This window comes from Lepidochelys kempii, chromosome 4 (genome assembly GCF_965140285.1).
Source record: "Lepidochelys kempii isolate rLepKem1 chromosome 4, rLepKem1.hap1, whole genome shotgun sequence".
NCBI classification, from domain to species: Eukaryota; Metazoa; Chordata; order Testudines; family Cheloniidae; genus Lepidochelys; species Lepidochelys kempii.
This window is the reverse complement of record NC_136383.1, coordinates 78,327,184-78,348,515: the sequence shown is the minus strand read 5'-3', so window position 1 is coordinate 78,348,515 and position 21,332 is coordinate 78,327,184. Positions and strand designations below refer to the sequence as shown.

Below are 21,332 nucleotides of genomic sequence, written 5' to 3'. Positions count from 1 at the left end.
TCTCCCCTACCCAGTCTTGCAATACCCCACCACAACTATGCTTGGAATGCTTCAGTCCCAAGGGTTAAGCTAATGGGAGCCAGAAACTGTATTCAGCATTTTGCAAGTGTTCATTTTTCTTTTTCAACTAAGAGATTGCACAAGAACCAAACCAACACAAAATTTAGATTTTATATACAGAACCAAGAACTCAATCAAATTTTAATTATATATAAAATCATATACTCTTGTTGCAATGTTTGCCAGATACATATTATTACTACCCTTCAAAAGCAGGGTTCATAATACCGTTATTACAAAACTTGGATTATATTAGCGTTAGTGGGGATAGCCAAAGTGTAAAATGGATTTAATTCTTTAGAACGTAAAAAATCCCATAATGGAACTTGAAGCTGAAAAATATCTGATAATCAGACAACACTAGGATATACATAATTGGAAGACCATGATCATCATGAAGCTTAAAAGGCTCAGCACTCTGTATCTTCTTTGGTTGTAAGAAGAGAATCCTTTAGTAAAGAGAATTTTATCTTGGTATTTAACACAGTTAAAAAGTTAAGATCTTCATTATTATATGGAAATGGATTACAAACTGTTGAACTAAAATTGATCAGCTATCCTGTAATTCTAACACCAATTTTATCATGCAAACCCTCACTATCCCCTTGTACAAAATGCACTTGCCGAGTTACAGGCTAACATACAACACAGCATCCCAGATTCATCCCACTGCAACTCCCAAGGTCCATCTAGATTCAGAAGGGATTAACTTGCCCCAGTGTTTTTAACTAATGCCACGAAGGGAGCAAATTCTGGTTATATACTGTGACAAAGCTCTGTCCTTGCCTCCGTGGGTCCCGTGTTTCCTGGCGGATTGCGCTAGCCTCAGAGGCTCACTGTGACCCTCCACGTAACCCTTCTCTCTCTAGAGACAAGGGTCACAATCTACTGAGCCATTTTCATCATAAGCCAGAGAGGGAGGTGAGGAGAAGTTTTCCTTCCTTGCACAGTCTCTGTTGTCTCCCAGTCTCAGTGATTAATCGGGGGCAAAGGTGGGGGGGGAGCCTGGGCCCACCTTCTACTTCGGGCTCCAGCCCAGGGACCCTAATAGTATCAGCTATGTAGCTGACCTTTTAGAAACATAACATGTACAATTCCCTGGGCTACTTCCCCCACAGCAGCCCTCACTTCCTCAAGCTCCACTTCACCCTTACCTCAGGGTACCTCCTTCCTTTTGCCTGATATAGTATGTACTACTCAGCCTCTCCAACAGCACAACTTCCTCCCACAGCTCCTGACATGCACACCCACCTGACTAACTGGGATGCTTTTAACTAGCTTCAGCCAGCCCCTGATTGGCTTCAGGTGTCCCAATCAACCTAGCCTTCTCCCTGCCTTCTGGAAAGTTCTTAATTGGCCCCAGGTGTCTTAATTGACCTGGAGCAGTTCCATTTCACTTATCCTGGTACCAGGGATTTGTTTAGCCTGGAGCTAATCTATCTATCTCCCACTACTTTTCCATAGCCATCTGGCCTTGCCCCATCACAATACCAAAAAGATCCCCTACTAACCCAAAACACAGAACTGCTGATGGGGGGTGGAGAGGAGGGAAGAGTCATTGATTAAAGAAAAATAGTGAAGGCAATGGAAATTTAATTGGTATGCATATACACATACAGTAATTTCCAACAAATCTAACCGGAAGAAATAATTCATTTCATTCATCTACTTCAGTTGCCATTCTTAGCTGCTCTTCCTGACTGATTCTACTGATTTCTTGCAAAGACAGTTCAAAATGCAGCAGAATATATATTTTTCTCCTTCTCTGCTAGGCACTATATCTCATATCACTATTTACTATATTGGATTTAAATGATTACTTATTTTGAGAGGTTTAAATCATTTCTACATATAAAGTTCTCCATTCTGTGCTTCCACTATGTTCATCTGATTTTATTTGCATTTTCATCCCTCTCAGGACTCATCCAACTCTAGACATCACAATCCCCTTTCAGACCCAGCAAAACTGTTCCAAATATAAAGCAATCTTTCATTTAATTCCATCTGGTTGAATGGAGTACCAATTCCAGTGTGGTCATGTATTAATTTAATTTTCTTTACAAGCTAGTCTTATGGTATTTTCTCCCCATTCATTAATTGTGTATTTTATTGTTCCCTTGTTTCTTTGAGTGCCTTCATACTTGAAGGACATGTTATTATAAATAATCAAATTACTAACTGTACAGTGCCTAGCACAAGGGGGTCCTGATCCATGGCTGGGATCCATATATGTTATCGCAATACAAACCACCACCACATAGTTTACCAAACCTAATAAGCAAAGTACACAGGAATAGCATCTTTTATTTGTATTGTAAAGAACTTCCCTTTTGAGTCCCAACTATAGCATCATCACAATCGGAATGAATATAATAATTTTCAATCTCTACATAGCAAGGATGGCATAGTTAATTTTACTTGCCTCTCAAAGAGAATGCTGCTCTACGAGGATTCGATGAAACCTAGGTTTGCAAGAACTTTCACTGTCTCCTGTACATAGAACAGGAGACTCACTGAGAAACAGCACTAACTTGCCACATTCATATTTGCGGTTACCAGAGCATCAGCTAAATGTCTTTTCCCCAGAAACAGGTTACCAATAGAGGTATCCAAGTAAGTTATCTTCATCATAGACTGGAACACAAGTTTCTTTGGTATTCTTTCACCGCCAATATTTCTTTTCTGGAATTAATCAGCAAGCCTATCCGTGACATTTGGTCTACGGCTTCTATGAGCGTCAACGCTGAAAGGATGGATCACCTAGAAATGTGGTCTCACCAGGAAATCCCCATCATAGGTTTAATAAATATTTAATACTGTAGTAACATTACAGGAGCACCAAGAAGCACCAACCAAGGTTGGGGCCCTCGTATGCATGGTGCTGTACAAACACATAGTAAGAGACAGTCCCTGCCCCAAAACACTTAAAATCTATGACTATGAGCCTGACAAAGGGTGAGAGATTGTGTGTGTGCATGCATGTGTGCAGGGGGGGATATAATCCTTATATTACAGATGAGTAAATTATTTGTACAAAGGTCACAAAAGAAGTTGATGGTAAAATTAGGAACTGAACCCAAAACTGAGTCCCAATCCAACACCTGCCCACAAGACTATCCTTCCCCTCATCATTCTGCAGATTGCTCCCTGCTGAAAACAATACCGGATAAATTCTTTTCCCTCTGTCATGGCGTTGATATGTCACTTGCATGCCACAGAGCCCTGGCAGCTGGAACCACCACTGACAGACAAGCTGCCTATCATGCTTCTTTCACAGATTAACTCTTGAACAGACTGAAGAATGTGGATTACAGTTTACCAGGCTCTCCTGTGCCAGAACAAAGCTATCTCCAACCACCTACTAGAAGTAAGCGATGTTCTCTCTCACGTGCACACACGTGCGAGCTCCCCCTATGGCTGGACACTCTCCAGGCTGTTGTGTTTGGGACTCAGCTCAATGGACCCTGTGTGCTCTTTAAGCCTCGAATCTGATCAGGCTCCAGGCACTGTCCCTGGCTAGGATCTCTAGACACATTCCAAGGGTGTAGATCCTGTCTAGCACCTACTTCTGAGAGCTGGGACCCAGAAGTCCAATTGCTCAGCCCCTGATACTAGTGCTGGCCCCTTAGACTTTCCTTTCTGCAGCTTACAATATACCTCCTCCCACCACTCTGAATTTATTGTTTAAACTCTTCAGGGGCACAAGACAATGAAAGCGAACAGATACTTTGCACAGGACTGTAAAACCATTACCCTTTACTTATCATGAAAGATACACAGATAGATCTAGACAAAATAAACACGGGTGTAGGCATTTTCCCTGCCACTCTGGAGAGTTTTTTGGGCTTGGGAATAGTTCTCTGCAGCTCACAGCACCTCCCTCAGCCAACTAACCTTCTCTTACTTTAGCTGGTTCCCTGGTTTAACCAAACACCCTGCTATGAAAACATGCCTCTCTCCTGCCCAAAGCTTCCTGACTCTTGCTCTGTGAATTTCTCCCCCTACCAACACCTGGACTCTGCTACTGAGGATTTTCCACTCTCCCTCAGTGCACATTAATTGAACGGACAAGCTTCTCCCATCTTTAGTCAATCCATTGACCCAGGGTGTTTCCATCTGAACAGTTGACTATTTAAAGTTTAATGATCAACTATTGTCCCTAGTCTGGCAGACACAAGCAAATGGTGGCTGCCATGTCCACATAAAAACATTCCATGATATAGCAACTTCATAATGTCAACCAGAATTCATACACTGTATACAGACAGACTCCTTAACTCATCAGTGATCATAACCCATGTGTTTCTCCACCAGATTTTTTTGACCCAAAATAGGTAGAGTTCCATTTTGAGAGTCAGCTGGTTGACAAAAAAACCACCTCATTTCCCATTTGCAACTTAGCTTGGGCACAGTGGCAAAATATCTTACATATTTGTACCTACCTGCCCCACCCATCACACCCCTGTAAAGCAGGGTTATCATCCCCACTTTACGGATGGGAACTAAAACACAAATATTCAATGACTTGCCTACAGTCATATAGGAAGCCTGTGGCAAAGCAGATGTTCCCCAAGTCGTAACCACTGGGACAACCTTCCTTTCCCTATACTGAAGATTTTAAAATGGCTAGCCAGCTTCTAATTAAACAAGAGCTTGTTTTGTAGAGAAGTTGGTTTTAATAGAGCATCATCATAAGCTGCATGTCTGATTAAAAGAAGTCAAACATTGCATTTTGCAGTTGCATTTTGCATTTCACTATGTTCACAGCATGAACTTTGAGAGCCAAACTGATACTCTTTTTGGCACGCTCTCATTTAAAGAGTTTTCCCAGAAAGGCATCCAATATGCCTTTAGCGTGTCACCAGCATAAGTACTACTTTTAATTTTGTTTAAATGCTGCTCTGTTACGTGACCTTTCTACTTCTTGGTCACCAAGTGCTATGTATGACTTCCCTATCAGCTCTGAAGACTAAGATTCTTCGAGCAACGGCCATGTCTTCTATGTGTTGTGAAATACCAAACACATTGCCAGTGCTCAAAATGATCCAGTGAGAGCAGTCCAGCAACAGGTGGAGACACTGGGCCCACATAACTGCTTGCAGATTTTAAAACGGGAAAGCTATAGTGAACATGCTGCTCCCTCACAGCTATCAGAGCTCACCAGTGGTGCTGGAACACTTTTTATAGTGAGGGTGCTGAGAGCCAGCAAAAACTATCCCCAAACTTTTCGTGCTGCCTCCCTCCCCACCACCACCACCAAAGCTGAGGCAGAGCTGGCAGTTGGGACCCCACATGTACCCCTGGGCGTGGAGCCAGCAGGCGCAGCTCGGAGCAGGACTGGGAGCTGGGACCCCACATGCACAGTCAGCACCCCGCATAAAATCTAAGGGGTGCTTCAGCACCCCCCTGCATCCCTACTTCCCGCGCCTGTGTAGGTCACCATTATTTGAAGTTGTTTAATTCATACAGAAGAGAAGCGTCTTTTGGGATTCCTCTCCCAAAGCCCATTTCTTCACATTAGAAGTTAGCTAGTGATCAGCTGCCATCATTTTACACAGGGCACACTGTATATGAAGTCCCTCTGGCAATTCCCTCTTCCATGGCCTCTTTTAGGCTGCATTTTCTTCTGTATACCTCTGTACAATTTCCAGGGATTGTGGCCAGACTGAAATGCTACCTACATGGTACACTCTGTTAACCTGTTCAATAGTGATCTGAAACCTTTCCAATGCTCAATTTCAACATGTTATGGCAGATATTATACTCCCCCAAAATTTCCACCTTACAAAGTTTAGTTGGCTGAAGCAAGGTAACTGACTCATTGAAAGAGATTTCCAAACAAAATTTCTCTTTTGCTCTCATCCTGCCTAAAAGCAGTTTTAAATGGACACTTCCCAAATGGATCACTCACTGTTTATTTTTTTAATCAGTCAATTTAATTAACCTGCAACCAAAATAAAGTTAAAGAGAAAATGTTTTTTCAGCCTCAAGCTCTGAAAGTCCTAACAGGATTTCACTTGGTCCATAAATTGCTAAATGAACAATTCCAAATATCACAATTAAGTCTCTTATGCCTACTGTATTTTTTTCCATTCAGGGTCTTAGCTTGTGTTTTCAGAAAGCCTTCCAATGAGAAAAACAGATGGTTAACATCTATCATATGCTGTTTACCTTATTCCCCTCCCTATGGTAAAATTGTGTTTTCTTAATTTATTAAGATGGTAGACTGTGTTACTTGGGAAGTCAAGGTTGAAGAAGAGCTTTGCATTTGTATACAAGAGTGGTGAGATTTGAGGTTGACACTTGATCACACAAGAGCTAACTGACTTTTTGCAGACTGACCCAAGTCTGCCAATAGAGCCATATTCCTGAAAGATATGCCACATAGACGTACTTTCACCTTTATTATAATATCTTCAAGAGAAGTCAGCAAAAAACAAACAACTTTTTAACATTAATAACTCCTGAATAGACTAAAGATGATTCTCTCTAATTAAAACATTTTCTGTTCAATAGCTGCCCTTATTGCACAATGGATATTGTTTCTGGATATTTGACATTTCATCTATCATCGAAACACCCAGCACAGATACTAATTGACCATTATTTCAACAGTACATTCTATGCAAGTACCTTTCTAACACTGTTTGCATTTGGTGTTATTTAAAACCAGAGCTTAGCTTTACACTACCTTAGTCTGTCAGTACACAAGTGGCATATCATCATAAATTAAATTTCATGATATTGACTCTATTCAACTTCATTTCAGGTCTGTGGCACACTAAGGATGCCCAGGTGCATAAAAACCTTCAGACAATCACCAAGCAGACTTTCTGAATATATTCTATCACTTCTTGAAAGAAAGACAGAAAGAGACAGACAGACAGAAAAAAAAAATCCACTCCAGCTCAGCAATCCCCTCCCCACTTCGGTTTTAACACACATCTATGGATATGACAAAAATACCATGCCACACTACTAAAATGAACTGCTGTTATCTATGATACTGCAAACTCATTCAGACAGAAAGCCTATTCCCAGGTGGACTGAATTGTTTAAGGCAGTGCTTCTCAAGCTATCTGATGTGGGGGACCGGCAATTTTTTTTTCCAATGTGCATGCAGACCGACAGCCGATGGCTCGCGGATCAGCACCGGTCCGCGGACCAGCACTTTGAGTAGCACTGGTTTAAGGCATTAGTAATAGGATCTGGAACAGTCTCTCTAGATCACAGGTTCAAATCCACCTTTCCAACCAAAAGTCATTATCCAAAACTGTTTGGAGACCACCATAAAACAAGCAGATAGTTTACCCACTTCCTAACTGACAAGCATCCAAGCCTCAAAACACACCATTACAATTACATTATGGTTGGCAGTCTCAGCAGATAACCTAAGGCCTGATCTACAGCTAAAACTTAGGTCAACCTAGCTATGTGACTCAGGGGTGTAAAAACTGCATCTCTCAAGGGTATGACTTTAAGACAACCTAAGCCCCAGTACAGACACCACTAGGTCAACCTAGCTACCTACTGCCTCAGAGGGGGTGGATTTACTACAGAAATAGAAAAAACCCTTCCATTGCTGTAGCAAGTATTTACACTACAGTGGCATAGATGCAGCTGTACTGCTGTAGTACCCGTAGCGTAGGCAGAGGTGGATTAAGATTTATTGGGGCCCTGGGCACAAAGAACAACTTCTGCCGTGTGATTCAAGAGATGTACGAGGGATGCAGCACCACCATTCGCTCGGTCGAAGGGGAGACCGCTGAGATCCCGATCCGGAGCGGAGTTAAGCAGGGCTGTCCCCTCAGCCCCATCATCTTTAACCTCACCATGGAGCCGTTGCTGCGAGCGATTTCCAAGGGTGCAGACGGCTTCAACCTCCACAGTGAGAGGGTGAGCATCCTGGCTTACACGGATGACCTAGTCCTGACCACAGACAACCCAGAGAACCTCCAGCGTATGCTAGATGCCACCAGTCGAGTTGCCGACTGGATGGGGCTCCGCTTCAATGCAAAGAAGTGCGCATCCCTCCACATAGATGGCAGCAAAAGGGACTCCGTGCAGGAGACAGAATTCCAGATCCAGGGCGAGCCCGTCATCCCCCGGCAGAGGGGCAGGCCTACCGACACCTCGGCACACCGACGGTTTCCGTGTCTGACAGACACCCAAAAGATCCTACAGGATGCCGCCAAGATCGACACCTCACTGCTAGCACCGTGGCAAAAGATAAACGCCCTGAACACCTTCCTGATCCCCCGCATCTCATTCGTCCTGAGGGGATCCGCTGTGGCAAAGGTACCCCTCAACAAGGCAGACAAGATCATCCGTCAGCTGGTGAAGAAGTGGTTATTCCTTCCCCAGAGAGCCAGCAACGAGCTGGTCTATATCACCCACAGGCATGATGGTGCCAATGTCCCCCGCATGGGTGACCTGTGTGACATCATGGTGACCACCCACGTCTTCCGCCTGCTGACGTGTCCCGACGCCATGGTAAGGAGCATCGCAGCAAAAGCCCTCCATGACGCAACACAAAAGCGGATCGGTAGAGCCCCCTTCAGCCAAGACACCGCCAGCTTCCTGAGCAGTTCCCTGGATGGCGAATTTGGCCGAGATGGGGGCGACATCGCTTCACTGTGGTCCCGCGCCCGCAATGCCACGCACCACCTGGGGAAGCGCATTGGCTGCCGCTGGGAGTGGTGCGAGGAGCGCCAGGAGCTGGGAGTCCTGGTGCCACAGATCAGGTCTGAGGGCAACACCATCGTCACCCCGAGCACCAGGGGCCTACTGGAGAGGACCCTGAAGGCAGCCACCCACTCACTGTACATAGAAGCCCTGAAGCGTAAGCTGGACCAGGGAAAAGCCTTCGAACTGACCAGCAAGTGGGACGCCAGCAACCACTTCCTCGCCGGGGGCGGCTTCACCCGCTTCGCCGACTGGCGGTTCATCCACCGCGCCCGGCTCAACTGCGTCCCGCTCAACGGAGCCGTCCGCCACGGGAACAGAGATAAGCATTGCAGGAAGTGCGGCTACTCCAATGAGACCCTGCCCCACGTCCTGTGCAGCTGCAAGCCCCACTCCAGAGCCTGGCAGCTGCGCCACAACGCCATCCAGAACTGCCTGGTGAAAGCCATCTCACCGTGCCTGGGGGAGGTCGCCGTGAACTGCGCCATCCCCGGTACTGACAGCCCGCTGCAACCCAACGTGGTTGTCACCAACGAAACCCAGAAAAAGATCATCCTCATCGACATCACGGTCCCCTTCGAGAACAGGACCCCGGGCTTCCGAGAAGCCCGAGCTCGGAAACTGGAAAAATACGCCCCTCTGGCCGACACCCTGAGAGCAAAGGGCTACGAGGTGCAGCTGGAAGCCCTGATCGTCGGAGCCCTGGGCGCTTGGGACCCCTGCAACGAGCGTGTGCTGCACACCTGCGGGATTGGTAGACGCTATGCATGGCTGATGCGGCGCCTCATGGTCTCGGACACCATCCGATGGTCCAGGGACATCTACATCGAGCACATTACCGGCCACCGACAGTACCAGGAGGAGTGAGCCGGTACGACATTGTGCACACACTATGGGAAAGAGACTGAGAGGCCTTCCCCATCGGACCGTATGAACTGGAACCATAAACCCATTGAACATTAAACCCCACCAAATGAGGGTAGACCCATCCCCACCATCGTATCCACTCACTATACTCCGCATACTGAACATAGCCGTTGTGTGGATAACTTACCCCATATCTCAATGTCTGTACTCTGACCGGTTAAACTTTTCCCCCAGTCGGGGAGATTGCAGATTATTATGTGATCCTTACTCCACCAGCTCCTAAATCGAATTTTACACCCCTTGATAATCTGTACCTTATCCCCTAACAACCAGAAACTTCTATGCTTGAACTCTGTACCGTTTCTTATTTCAACATTATCTTAATAAAATTATTAAATCTGAGCTGCTATGTATCATCTCTCACTTACCACAATAGTAAATCACATCTGACTAGAACGACTCAATGCTTGGCTGCATCGCATAATTTCTCTAATCATTTGAATACTATGTGAGGAATGTTCTGTAAACATGTCATATGATTATTTCCACAACATTCCACCATTCACTAGGACAACTGTAAATGTATAAACAGTTCATTTTATACTTTGCAATGCTCGCAATACAGAGGTTAAAAAGGTCTTCACTTCATTGCCATTAGATTGTTACCTAATTCACATAGCCTTGTGTGCAGTCATTTGCTTCAGTTACAGTGGTGTAAAATGTATTCAGGAAGCACTTTCCATCCCAATGGATCTAAGCTCACTTCACAAGCCATATAAACATCACTGTTGGAGGCAGTCACATTGGGGCAAGAGGAAGTCATTTGATACACTTAACAACAACATAAGGAGAGGGAGGATTGGGGGGCACTTCTGTTCAAGGACACCAGGGTAAGCCCTTGTACTTACAGAGTACCTTAATAGTTAAATTTATTAACCTTAATTTGGAATGTTGCTGATTTTGTACTCTATGTATTTTATGACTTTCAAACCAACCTTTGTACAAATTTAAGCACTATACCCAGATGTACTGACACTCTTTCTTAACCTGTGTAGGAGACAATTTTAACATTGGCTTTAATAAAAAAGTTTAAATCTAATGTTCATGCAGAACAACCAGGAAGGACCTCAGTTTTTGGATTCTCATCTGAGTTCCGCATTCATACTCAGTAAATTTAACTCATTCATTTACTTTACAAAGCTGAAATCTTGAGTCAAACCTCTGAAGATCTGAACATGTCTAATCTTTCACCATCAAGCCACTCTCTCTTGTTAGAGAAAATAATTTTTTTATACAAAAGTGTCTAATCTGCATAAACAATTAAAAATACAATACAAGTTAGGCCTGATCCTGCAAACATTAAAGCATGTGCATAATTTACTCACATAAGTAGTCTCATTGACTTCTATGGAAGAACTTGTGTGAGTTAAGTTACATACATGATCAAGTTTCAGAGTAGCAGCCGTGTTAGTCTGTATTCGCAAAAAGAAAAGGAGTACTTGTGACACCTTAGAGACCAACAAATTTATTTGAGCATAAGTTTTCGTGCATCCGATGAAGTGAGCTGTAGCTCACAAAAGCTTATGCTCAAATAAATTTGTTAGTCTCTAATGTGCCACAAGTACTCCTTTTCTTTTTGCATATACATGATCAAGTGGTCTGTATGAATGGTCGCAGGAAAATAAGGCCCAGATCCTACAAACTGTACCCAAAGGTGCTTTACAGGATTAACGGAAATACAATAGAGGAGGTACAACCAGAATGGAGTTTGAAGAGGATTGATTTTTGGAGTTGTCAGACGTGTTGGATGAGAAACAAAACTGGTCTTGAAAAACATTGACTGCACTATGTCCACAGGCAAGTCTAGGCACCCTGGGGTTGTTTGGTTTTTGTCATCTCAGAACCTAAAACTGTATTGAGAATCACACAGGCATAAGCAAAAGCCCATGCTCTCGACACAGGCTCAAAGCCTAAACATTTCTTTTTAAAATGTCTAAATATAAAAAAAAAAACCACAGTAATGTAGTAATTATGCATCCACATCCACTCATTATATCCTGAAAAACTACTTCTATAATCCAAAGATTCCTCAATATTCATGAGTCAGTGCATTTTTGTCATATCTTTAAAAAAAAAAGTGTTTTAAATCAAGCTACTGGATCTTGTACTAAGTAAGAATGTGTATAAACAAAGAAGTGCCTAGCATAGAGCACATAATACAATCTGTGGTAGCAAGTGAAATGTTTTAAAAATTAGATCAAAACGCAATTGATAACACACATTTAACAAAAAGGAATGACACATGACTTATGGATTTCTCCTTTAACAACTTTGGGTAACAGCAAACTGTGAACTAAACGGCATGTTTGTTTTCAATAAGGACGTTTCATACTTCATGCACCTCAAATAAAAATGCAGTACACTCCCTCTGCGAGGCTGTGTTCTGTTGTTATCAATGGTTATAAAACTAGTTTATTAGTTATAAAACCCTTTATTCAAAATCTGTAAGTTCATTAGAGGTACCACTCCCTCCATCACAGAAAGTTACATTTCATCCAGTCCCAACTATTTCACACTCCTTGCTTAGTAAAACATTTTTCACAAATGAACTTCTTCCTACTGAACCTGTGTAATATGAAAACCAAACTCAATATCCCTTGAGTTGAGCCCTACATAATTTGGGCCATGATCATGCAGTCTAATTGGCACAGGCAGAACCCTGCTAGCCTTGTGGAGGCATACTGCATGTGCATAGAGGCCCACCTGTACAAACCACATTGCCAGGGCCTTACTCTCTTGCTATGATATCAATATTTGTTTGAAAACCCTGTTTATGAAAATCAGACTCACATCTCTTATTGATGTCAACTTTAAACAGACATTATACACAGCTATTAATAATTGTAATTTATATTTCTGAATTGGGCTCTTGATTAACCACACTGTTAAACAATAGAATACTAATTGAAATGTATTAAATATTTTGGATGATTTTCTACATTTCATATATATCATATTCTGTGTTGTAATTGAAATCAAAGTGCATATTATGTTTGCTTACAAATATTTGCACTGCAAAAATGAAACAGAAGAAATAGTATTTTTCAATTCACCTCATACAAGTACTGTAGTACAACCCCAGTCATCAAAGTGCAACTTACAAATGTAGATTTTTTTTTTGTTACATAACTGTACTCAAAAACAAAACAATGTAAAGCTTCAGAGCCTACAAGTTCACTCAGTCTTACTTCTTGTTCAGCCAACCGCTAAGACAAACAAGTTAGTTTACATTAAGGGAGATAATGCTGCCCTCTTCTTATTTACAATATCATCAGAAAGTGAGAACAGGCATTTGCATGGCACTTCTGTGGCTGGCATTGCAAGATATTTACGTGCCAGATATGCTAAACATTCATATGCCCCTTCATGCTTCAGCCACCATTCCAGAAGATATGCTTCCATGCTGAGGATTGTTAAAAAAATAATGTGATAATTAAATTTCTGACTGAACTTCTTGGGGGAGAATTGTACATCCCCTCTCTGTTTTATCCGCATTCTGCCATATATTTCATGTTATAGCAGTCTCAGATGATGACCCAGCACACGTTGTTCATTTTAAGAACACTTTCAGTGCAGATTTCACAAAATGCAAAAAAGGTACCAATGTGAGATTTCTAAAGATAGCTACAGCTCTGGACCTAAGGTTTAAGAATCTGAAGTGCCTTCCAAAATCTGAGAGGGATGAAGTTTGGAGCATGCTTTCAGAAGTCTTAAAAGAGCAATACTTTGATGTGGAAACTACAGAACCCAAACCACCAAAAAAAGAAAAATCAACCTTCTGCTGGTGGCATCTGACTCAGATAATGTAAATGAACAGGCGTCAGTCCACACTGCTTTGGATTGTTATCGAGCGATTGGCTGAACAAGAAGTAGGACTGAGTGGACTTGCAAGCTCTGAAGCTTTATGTTGTTTTATTTTTGAATGCATTTTTTTTGTACACAATTCTACATTTGTAAGTGCAACTTTAATGAATAAAAGTACTGTAATGCAATGTCTTTATTAGGTGAATTGAAAAATGTATTTGTTTTTTTTACAGTGCAAATACTTGTAATCAAAAATAAATATAAAGTGAGCACTGTACACTTGGTATTCTGTGTTGTAATTGAAATCAATATATTTGAAAATATAGAAAAAACATTCAAAAATACTAAAATGAATGGTATTCTATTTCTTTTTTTAAATCGTGCAATTACTTTTTGACATAACTTGCTCAAAGTCACATAGGAAGTCAGTGGTAGGGCCAGGGATAGAACCCTGACAATCCTCTGCCCTAGCCACTAGAATATATTTACCTTGCATACATAAGTGGACTTACTCCAGCATCTTTTGATTAGTCAACTTTAGCTGTTTTGATCAGAGAAAAGTTGAGTTCTATCATCCCTAAAGATATAAGGGTAACACTCCTAGGCAAGAGTCACCATAGCATTTCAATTATAGTTAAAAAAAAGTCAATATTTTATTTTAGAAGTGTCTATACCACACATATGGAACAAGTCTGAATTTTGTTAAAAAACACAAACACTGCTGTTCTGCCATACTTGCTGATGCTATCATAGTACCATACACCACATAATATTAGAATTCTGCCTTGCATTCCATTTCATAATCCTGCAGAAGGCAGGATACGCAGCTGAAGGTCTGGTGCCAGGAGTTCAGGGACCTTTAGCATTTTATTGTGGATTCAATTCCTGCACCAGGCATGTTTATTTTAAAGAAAAACCCTGCAATCAGACAGAGAAAGGAATTCCCAAACTACCACTGAAACCAGAGTGAGGAACCAGGGAGTTTCACAAGGAGCACACTACACTGGTCATGAACAGGAGAGGCTATGCAGGAACAGATGGAACCTAGTTATTTGGGGTGAGAGTAAAGGAAGATGGAGTGCTAGCATGTAAACCAAAGCAAGTCAGGAACTACACTAACAGGCATAGATGCCAAATGATCTGTCTTAGTGGAATTGTTTATAGAAAAGTTGTACAACTTGGTGTGTCAGATGATCTGCTGCATACTCCTCCTCTTCACTACCAGAACAGAAAAGGTAATTTGTACCTTACTATACAGAGGATTTATTTAATAGAGTTACTCTAGTGACTCCATGGTTAAGGTCATGTTGAGATCTGTACTTAACACAGTATTAAAATCCCTATATTTCATAGTTTAATGACTCAATTAGTCTCCAAATGTTACACCACAACTCTTCAAAAGATAACTGAACTTTCCATCTTTTTTTTAGTCAAAGTTAAAACTTACACTTTTTAAAAAAATTTCAGGCCTTGCAGCTAAAAAAAAAAATTACTACCACAACCCCCAAGTTTCACATGCAAATACATTTTCATAGCACCTCAGATACTGAACTCTTCACATGTGAACAGAAAGTCATTTTATTTATCTGTGACAACATTGTTTAGTTCTGTGAAGAGCAGATCCACTAGTTACTTCTGTCCTCTGATGCTGCCCGCTATCCAACTAGCTCTCTTGCCTGGGGTCCATACTTGGATCTTCCCCAAAAGCCCTTGCCTGCACTGTACCCCAGCTTCCTCTATGCCCCTGCCTCCCCTTCCATCTCTAATCATGCCTCCTTCCCAGCCTTCCTGCAACATATGTCTGAGCAGCAAGCTCCACTCCTCAAGCAGCTGCAGCTTCAAGTCTCCCCATCTCCTGTCCCTTCTATGCCCCCTGCTATTCATAGGATAGCAACCAGGAATCTCCAGAGGGATGGAGAAGAGACAAAAAGATTGGGGCAGGGATCGTCTTTTTGTTCTATGTTTGTAGCGCACCTGACACAATGGGGTCCTGGTCTACAATAAGGGCCTCTAGGTAATACAAGAAATAATAAAGCTCCTTGTCCCTTCCATAAGGGGAGGGAATAGAGCTTTTAATGTCCACAGTGTCTCCTAGCCAGAACGGCACCATTGGAGGATGTGGGGATCCCCAGTAAAAATCCCAGTACCCTCTCCATCCTAGAAGCTGGAAGTAGCAAGGCGAACTGGACTTCTTCTCCACTTCAGAGGTTCACAAGATAACTATATTTCACACCTACCTCTAACTAGCAGGTTTAGTCCTCTAGCTACTAGCTGTCTGGTAAATTTTTCAAACCCTTGTTTTGGTTATTCAGACAGGGTATTTCTAGGGCAGTCTCTAAAGGCAAACACCACAACACGATAAATCTATCACTGCTTTGATAAAGTAATCTGTAAATTCTCTAGAGATACATTTTACCAGCTCTACAAGAGGCAAAGAAAAGAAGGAAGGGGGAGTTCAGTCCCATGCTAATTCATTCCCTGAAACTCTGCTGAGGTTGTTGATAAGTGTGTCTATCAGGGCCAACTGTGACAGCAGATTTTATGATATGGAAATGACTAGAAGGATATCTATTATAGGTGACTGGCAGTCATTACAAGGGTATACAAAATTTATCTGACACTTAGCTGCCCAGAAGCCAACACAAAACACAAGGAGACCCACTGCCCTGGCGAGAAATCCAGCACCATCCAATTTCCGGAAACTGGAGGGAGCTGAGATTCCTATCTAGCTTCTGTTTCTAAACCCTGATTGCAGCACCACCATTCATGCTAGCCTCCAATGAGGTGTCTAATAAATGTGAAGCCCTTCCAACATCTGTTGGCTGCTGCAGAAGAGAAGCATATTTTCACCGTTTCCTTCTCTTCTACTCTAGGCTATTCTACTCTGCCCTTGCCTCAGTCTCTTAACTAATACAAAGGGACAAGGAGGGAAATGTGCGTTCTTCTATCCCTCTCCCACCTCTTACTTTGGTCTTCCTCTCCAGTCAACAGCTGGTCTCTGCAGCTTTTCATATCTTTCCAAGCTGAGGCAGAGTGAAACTGACATGGTTTGTGTTTATTTCACTGTTGCCTAATTGGTTCTAAATAGCAGCAGTGGAACTGACAAAACTTGTCAGTTTTCAGTCTGCTGTAGCTTAGCAAAACAGCAAAAGTATAGGTAAGGGAGTCAAGTCTGTAGATTTAAACACTAAAAATATCTCCAGCCTCTTTGCATTCCTGTTTGAATTCAACTCAGTTTCTCTTCTCTGTACAGTCCATACCTTAGAGGCCCTGCTTTTTAAGCCACCAGTCTCCTTTAGCCCAGTCAACACAGCTCCTGAAGCGTTTGGAGGGGGTCGCTGCCAAGCAATGCAAAGCACTCCAAACCCCTTAGCAGCTGAGTGTATTACAGTACCTCTACAGCACTTCCAGCATGCATGGACTTAGAGAGTACAAAAAACAGGGGCCAAATCATTCTCACCGACAAATATGAGCACCATTAAAATCAACAGGATTACTCACGCAGGCAAGGTGAGCAAAACTGAGCCCCAGTCCATGAATCGACTCCAGGTCTTCTTCTTTGTAGTGTAGAGTACAATCACTATATCAGCAGGCCTGATCCATATACTCAGCAACATGGCTTTAAATTGGAAACTTTTGGGGGGGCAGGGATCTTGTCCTAGGAGTGTCTAATGTGCTTAGCACAAATTTGGTACTATAAGTTTCATATATTCCTATGCAAGCAAGTTTCACCAAAGCTTTGAAGGATCATCAACATTTTCAATTGCCAGGTCAGTTTCCACACAAAAAGAAGCTTCATACATCTAGTCTTTTCTCTGTTAATAAAGAGTTTCCCAAACTGTGATCCAGGGAGCATTAGCTGATGGTCCAGAGAGCCGCCTAGTCACAAGATGCTGGATCCCCCACTATTCTCATCTGCTGAATCAAGTTCAAAGAAGCTAAAAATCTATTAAATTTTTTCCAAATATTGCTTTTACCTTTAAGCAATTGCTGTGGTTTCCATGGGGCTGTTATAGAATTGCAAATGGGAAGGAAGCTGCCCACAAGACAGTATCTTATTAAGATTTAGTCAAAGTTATGAAATAATTTGAGAATCCCTGTATTAGTGTATTCCAAAAGTACATTATGCAACTGTTATGATTTACATCAGGGAACTGAATAAAATAAAAGTTGAAAATAACTAGCTGAATAGATACAAGTATGTTGTCAAGTCAGTCTCAGACTCTCCAGTACACCATCACCACAGTACCTCAACACTTCATCTTGACAGTTTTAGATACATTCCAAGATCATTCAGAACCCAGACATTGCTGTATTGACAAAAACCTGAAGGCTCACTTTCTAGTTCTTCTGACAGCTATCTATTCTGTCCTGTATGGGATATCAACGTGCATTTTTCTAATATACTTATATTTTCAACATAATGTAGCCCACAGTTAACTAATCACAGGCATTTCAAAAAAGTTATTTCTACTATTCCAAATCTAGTCAGCAATCTAAATATTGATTGTATGTGTAGATACTAAAATTTTATCATACATGGACAATCAGCCTCTTTTCCGTGCAGGTAATTCAGTTTCAGCTGAGCCATAGCCACTATTTTATGGATTATCTCAAGTGCCTCGTGCAACATACCTCTTTCTGTTTGTTTTGTAACAGTAAGAAACAAGATTGACAAGAGTTAATGGAGTTACTCCAAACACTGTCTCCTACACTGTTTAACAAGGACTTCACTCCATTAGTCCTCATTAAAGAAAATACATCTAGCCCAGAGCTTGATTGTGTTTTAAATCCTCTCTCGCCTCAAAAAAAAAAAAAAATCAAGCAATTAATTTATACTAATACCTGCATGATGAGAGAAATACAAAGTGTAATTCTCCTAGTTCATATTTAAAAAAAAACAAAAACCTCTGTAGTAATTGGAGTAAAGACTCAAATGTACTAGGAGACCAATCACACACATACAGAATAAATATGACTGAACATTTTAAGGACAATAGAATCCACAATAAGTGTCAAATGTTTCTTTTGTTTGAAAGTGTTAATTTGTTCAGAAGGCAAGATAGATAAGCGCAATCATAATTTTACTTTCTATTTACTTTACGCTATTTTCTTGTCATCTGTTTTGTAAACACAAATCTAGAACAAAACTGAACTGAAAACACTAATTTCAAGGAACATTGAAAAACTCTCCATTTTAACTATCAGAAGTCAAAAATATTTACCAAAACATCTGCAGAAGCTAAATATTTAAACAGCTCCAACAAATATCACTGTCCTGTGACCACCACCATGTTACTGACATTTACAATATATTTAAGATGTTTCAAAGTGCAAAGAAGTCAAACAACAGGGCTACCAGTGTTAGAACACTTAATTCCAATATCATGTATATCAGGAAAGTAGGTCTGACTGTGTATGATGCTTGTCAAAACTTTCACTATGCATCTAACAAGCAGCAAGGCTCTGACACTAGCTAGCTTCATCACAACTGCCTTTTCTAACTTCTGCAGGGAAATATAAACCGAGACCTTCATGGATAATTCATCATGGTTTGTGCCATAAATTTATAATGTCACTTATAAGTTTTTGATCATTGGATTACAATAGGCTTAACAAGAATACTATAGCTTGCACTATGCACAAAGTAAAGAATAATCTTTATTTCTGAACTTTTTAGGCCACAAATTAAAACAGATCTCAGGTTTAAAAAGTGTTTTATAAAGTAAAAGCCTCTTCAAAACTGAAAGATTTACATAAAGTAGTTGGTGCCTTAGAAGGGTCTGAGTTGGTTTTACTTCCCCCACCCCCAAGTTTTGTCTTTTGTGGCTCTTGTTTAAATACATAGGACTGAAAAATGCAGGGAACATCCCAGTCTCTAGGTGGGGGACTGAAAGGATTTAGCCTGGCTGAGGCCTACTTAATAGATGAGGCCTGTAGAGCTCTTGCAGCCTTAGCTTCTTCACAAGAAGAAATAAAAACTATATTTTGGGCTATGAATATCAGGCAAGTTCATGGAGCTTGGGGCAAAGAGACAGGCAGTTTCCTGATATAAGGTTTCACAGTAAAGGAGAGTTAAATGCCACAGCCCTGCACTTTCACAAACTGAGGGATTCAGACCCAAGTACACCATACTCAGGAGTCAGCGGGACGCCTAGCATTTGCTTCTCTGGGTTGTCTCTGGAAAGACTGTTATAAAAGTTGGTACAGGACAGGCAAGTAAATCCTAACTACTTTCTATCTTTAAATCTCCTTCTTTCCTGGGATCTATGGGTCCCCAATATCAGACTACATTAAGGAAAGATTTCATAAGACTACAACTATATAAACACACACAGGCTGCATAGATTAACCATAAAGAGCATGAAAGCTAGTTTTTAATAAGATTAAGGGTGGGGGGGTCACAAAAAAAAATCACAAAATAGAGACACAATAAATACTGAACTGCCAACAGGATCAGGCTGATTCCCTTGATAAACAGGCACACGCCCTCCACCCCACCCCCTTTCCAGCGTTTGTTTGTGGGGGGGTTGCCTCAGTTTCCAAGGCGCTCTCCCTTCCCCACTCCTCTTCAGTCCGCTTCCCATCTGAGCGAGAGCAAGACTCCCCCCAGTCCCAGCACATCCCCACCCTCATCCCCTGCCACGGGGCTGCCCCCCTCTTTGTCTCTCCCATTATATAACGGGAAGGGACCCTCCCGCCTCCCCCCAGGAAGGGCTCCGGCTGCCGCTTCTCAGCCGGGTTCACACTGCGGCTGCCGGGTCTCCCCCACGCCTGCCCTTGCCCCCATCCCATCCCCTGCGGTCCTCCCCTCCCTCCGTCCGCGCCCACCTGTCCCGGGGGTCGATCCAGCTGGTCTGCTTGGTGTTGTGGTCAATGTAGAAGACTTTACCGTCGTAATCCCTCGCCTCCTCCCAGCCATCGGGTAAGGGGAGCTGCCCATTCCCCTCTTTCCTAGGCATGGTCGGGCGCCGGGGGTAGCTGCTCCATAGGGCCAGGAAGAAAGAAGGGAAGCGGGAAAAGCCCCCAGTAGAGCCGGGGGACGGCGGCGGGGGGGTCCGGAGCCGGGCCTGGGGCGGGGGGGAGTAGAGAGTCTCGTGCAATCGCTCAGGAAACCCTCCTCCGGTTCAATCCACCATGTCTAGGCTGCCGCCGCCTGCTGCAGCAGCACCACCAGGGCAAGGTCCCGGGCTGAGCCCCGCCGCTGTCTGGGTTCGGAACGGGGGAGCCCGGCTCAGCCCCGGGCAGCAGTCGCCGCCGCTCATTAGCATGAGATTAACATCCATCTCATCTGCATGCACATTCCTCGCCGCCGCCGCCGCCGCATTCCTCAGCCTTAACCCTGCCGCTGCCGCCGCCCACAGCAAGCGCGCGGGAGGGGGGGGGGGGCGACCCGGGCCTGACAGACCCCGCCGAGAGGGGGAAGGGGCGATCGGCGCGGTGGGGCCCGCAGCAGCAGGCGAGAAGAAGGAGAGGGCTGCAGAAAGGGGGAAGGAGAGCGGGAGGCAGGAGCTGGAAGGGCTTCCCCGCCCCGGCGCTGCTTCCCAACTGAGCAGCACACGGGGAAGCGTGGAAGGGTCACCGCGCCCCCCCCCCTCCGGAGAGCCGGCACGTAGCCCTGACCCCCAGCCCTCCTTTGGGCGCCCCTAAGCTAAGTGGGCCCGGGCTGAGCTGCGTCGCGGGTGGAAGCGGCCAGCGGAGAATCCTCCCTCCCCCCGGGGCTGGTGGAAGGACTGTGCCCTTCCCGCGCTCTCGGCGCTGGCCCCGGGCACGGAGGGGGCGTGCCTAGCATGCACCGTACGGGGCTGCCGCTCGTCTTTGCGCCTCAGGGCCCGCCGCAGACAACGGCCTCCGTC

At 43.3% G+C, this 21,332-nt stretch overlaps 1 protein-coding gene across 7 annotated transcripts in view; it reads right to left on the bottom strand.

Annotated features, from left to right (window-relative positions):
* WWC2 (WW and C2 domain containing 2) overlaps window positions 1-21,056 on the bottom strand; it is a 214,451-nt gene extending 193,395 nt beyond the window's left edge. For 4 of the 7 annotated variants that reach the window (XM_073341736.2, XM_073341738.2, XM_073341739.2 and 1 more), the window contains exon 1: window positions 20,308-21,056. In XM_073341736.2, coding sequence (XP_073197837.1) covers window positions 20,308-20,438 — 131 coding nt within the window. In that variant the 5' untranslated portion in view covers window positions 20,439-21,056. The remainder of the gene's footprint in view (window positions 1-20,307) is intronic. The other 3 variants (XM_073341741.2, XM_073341735.2, XM_073341737.2) reach the window with 1 other exon arrangement.
* Window positions 21,057-21,332: the final 276 nt, after the last annotated feature.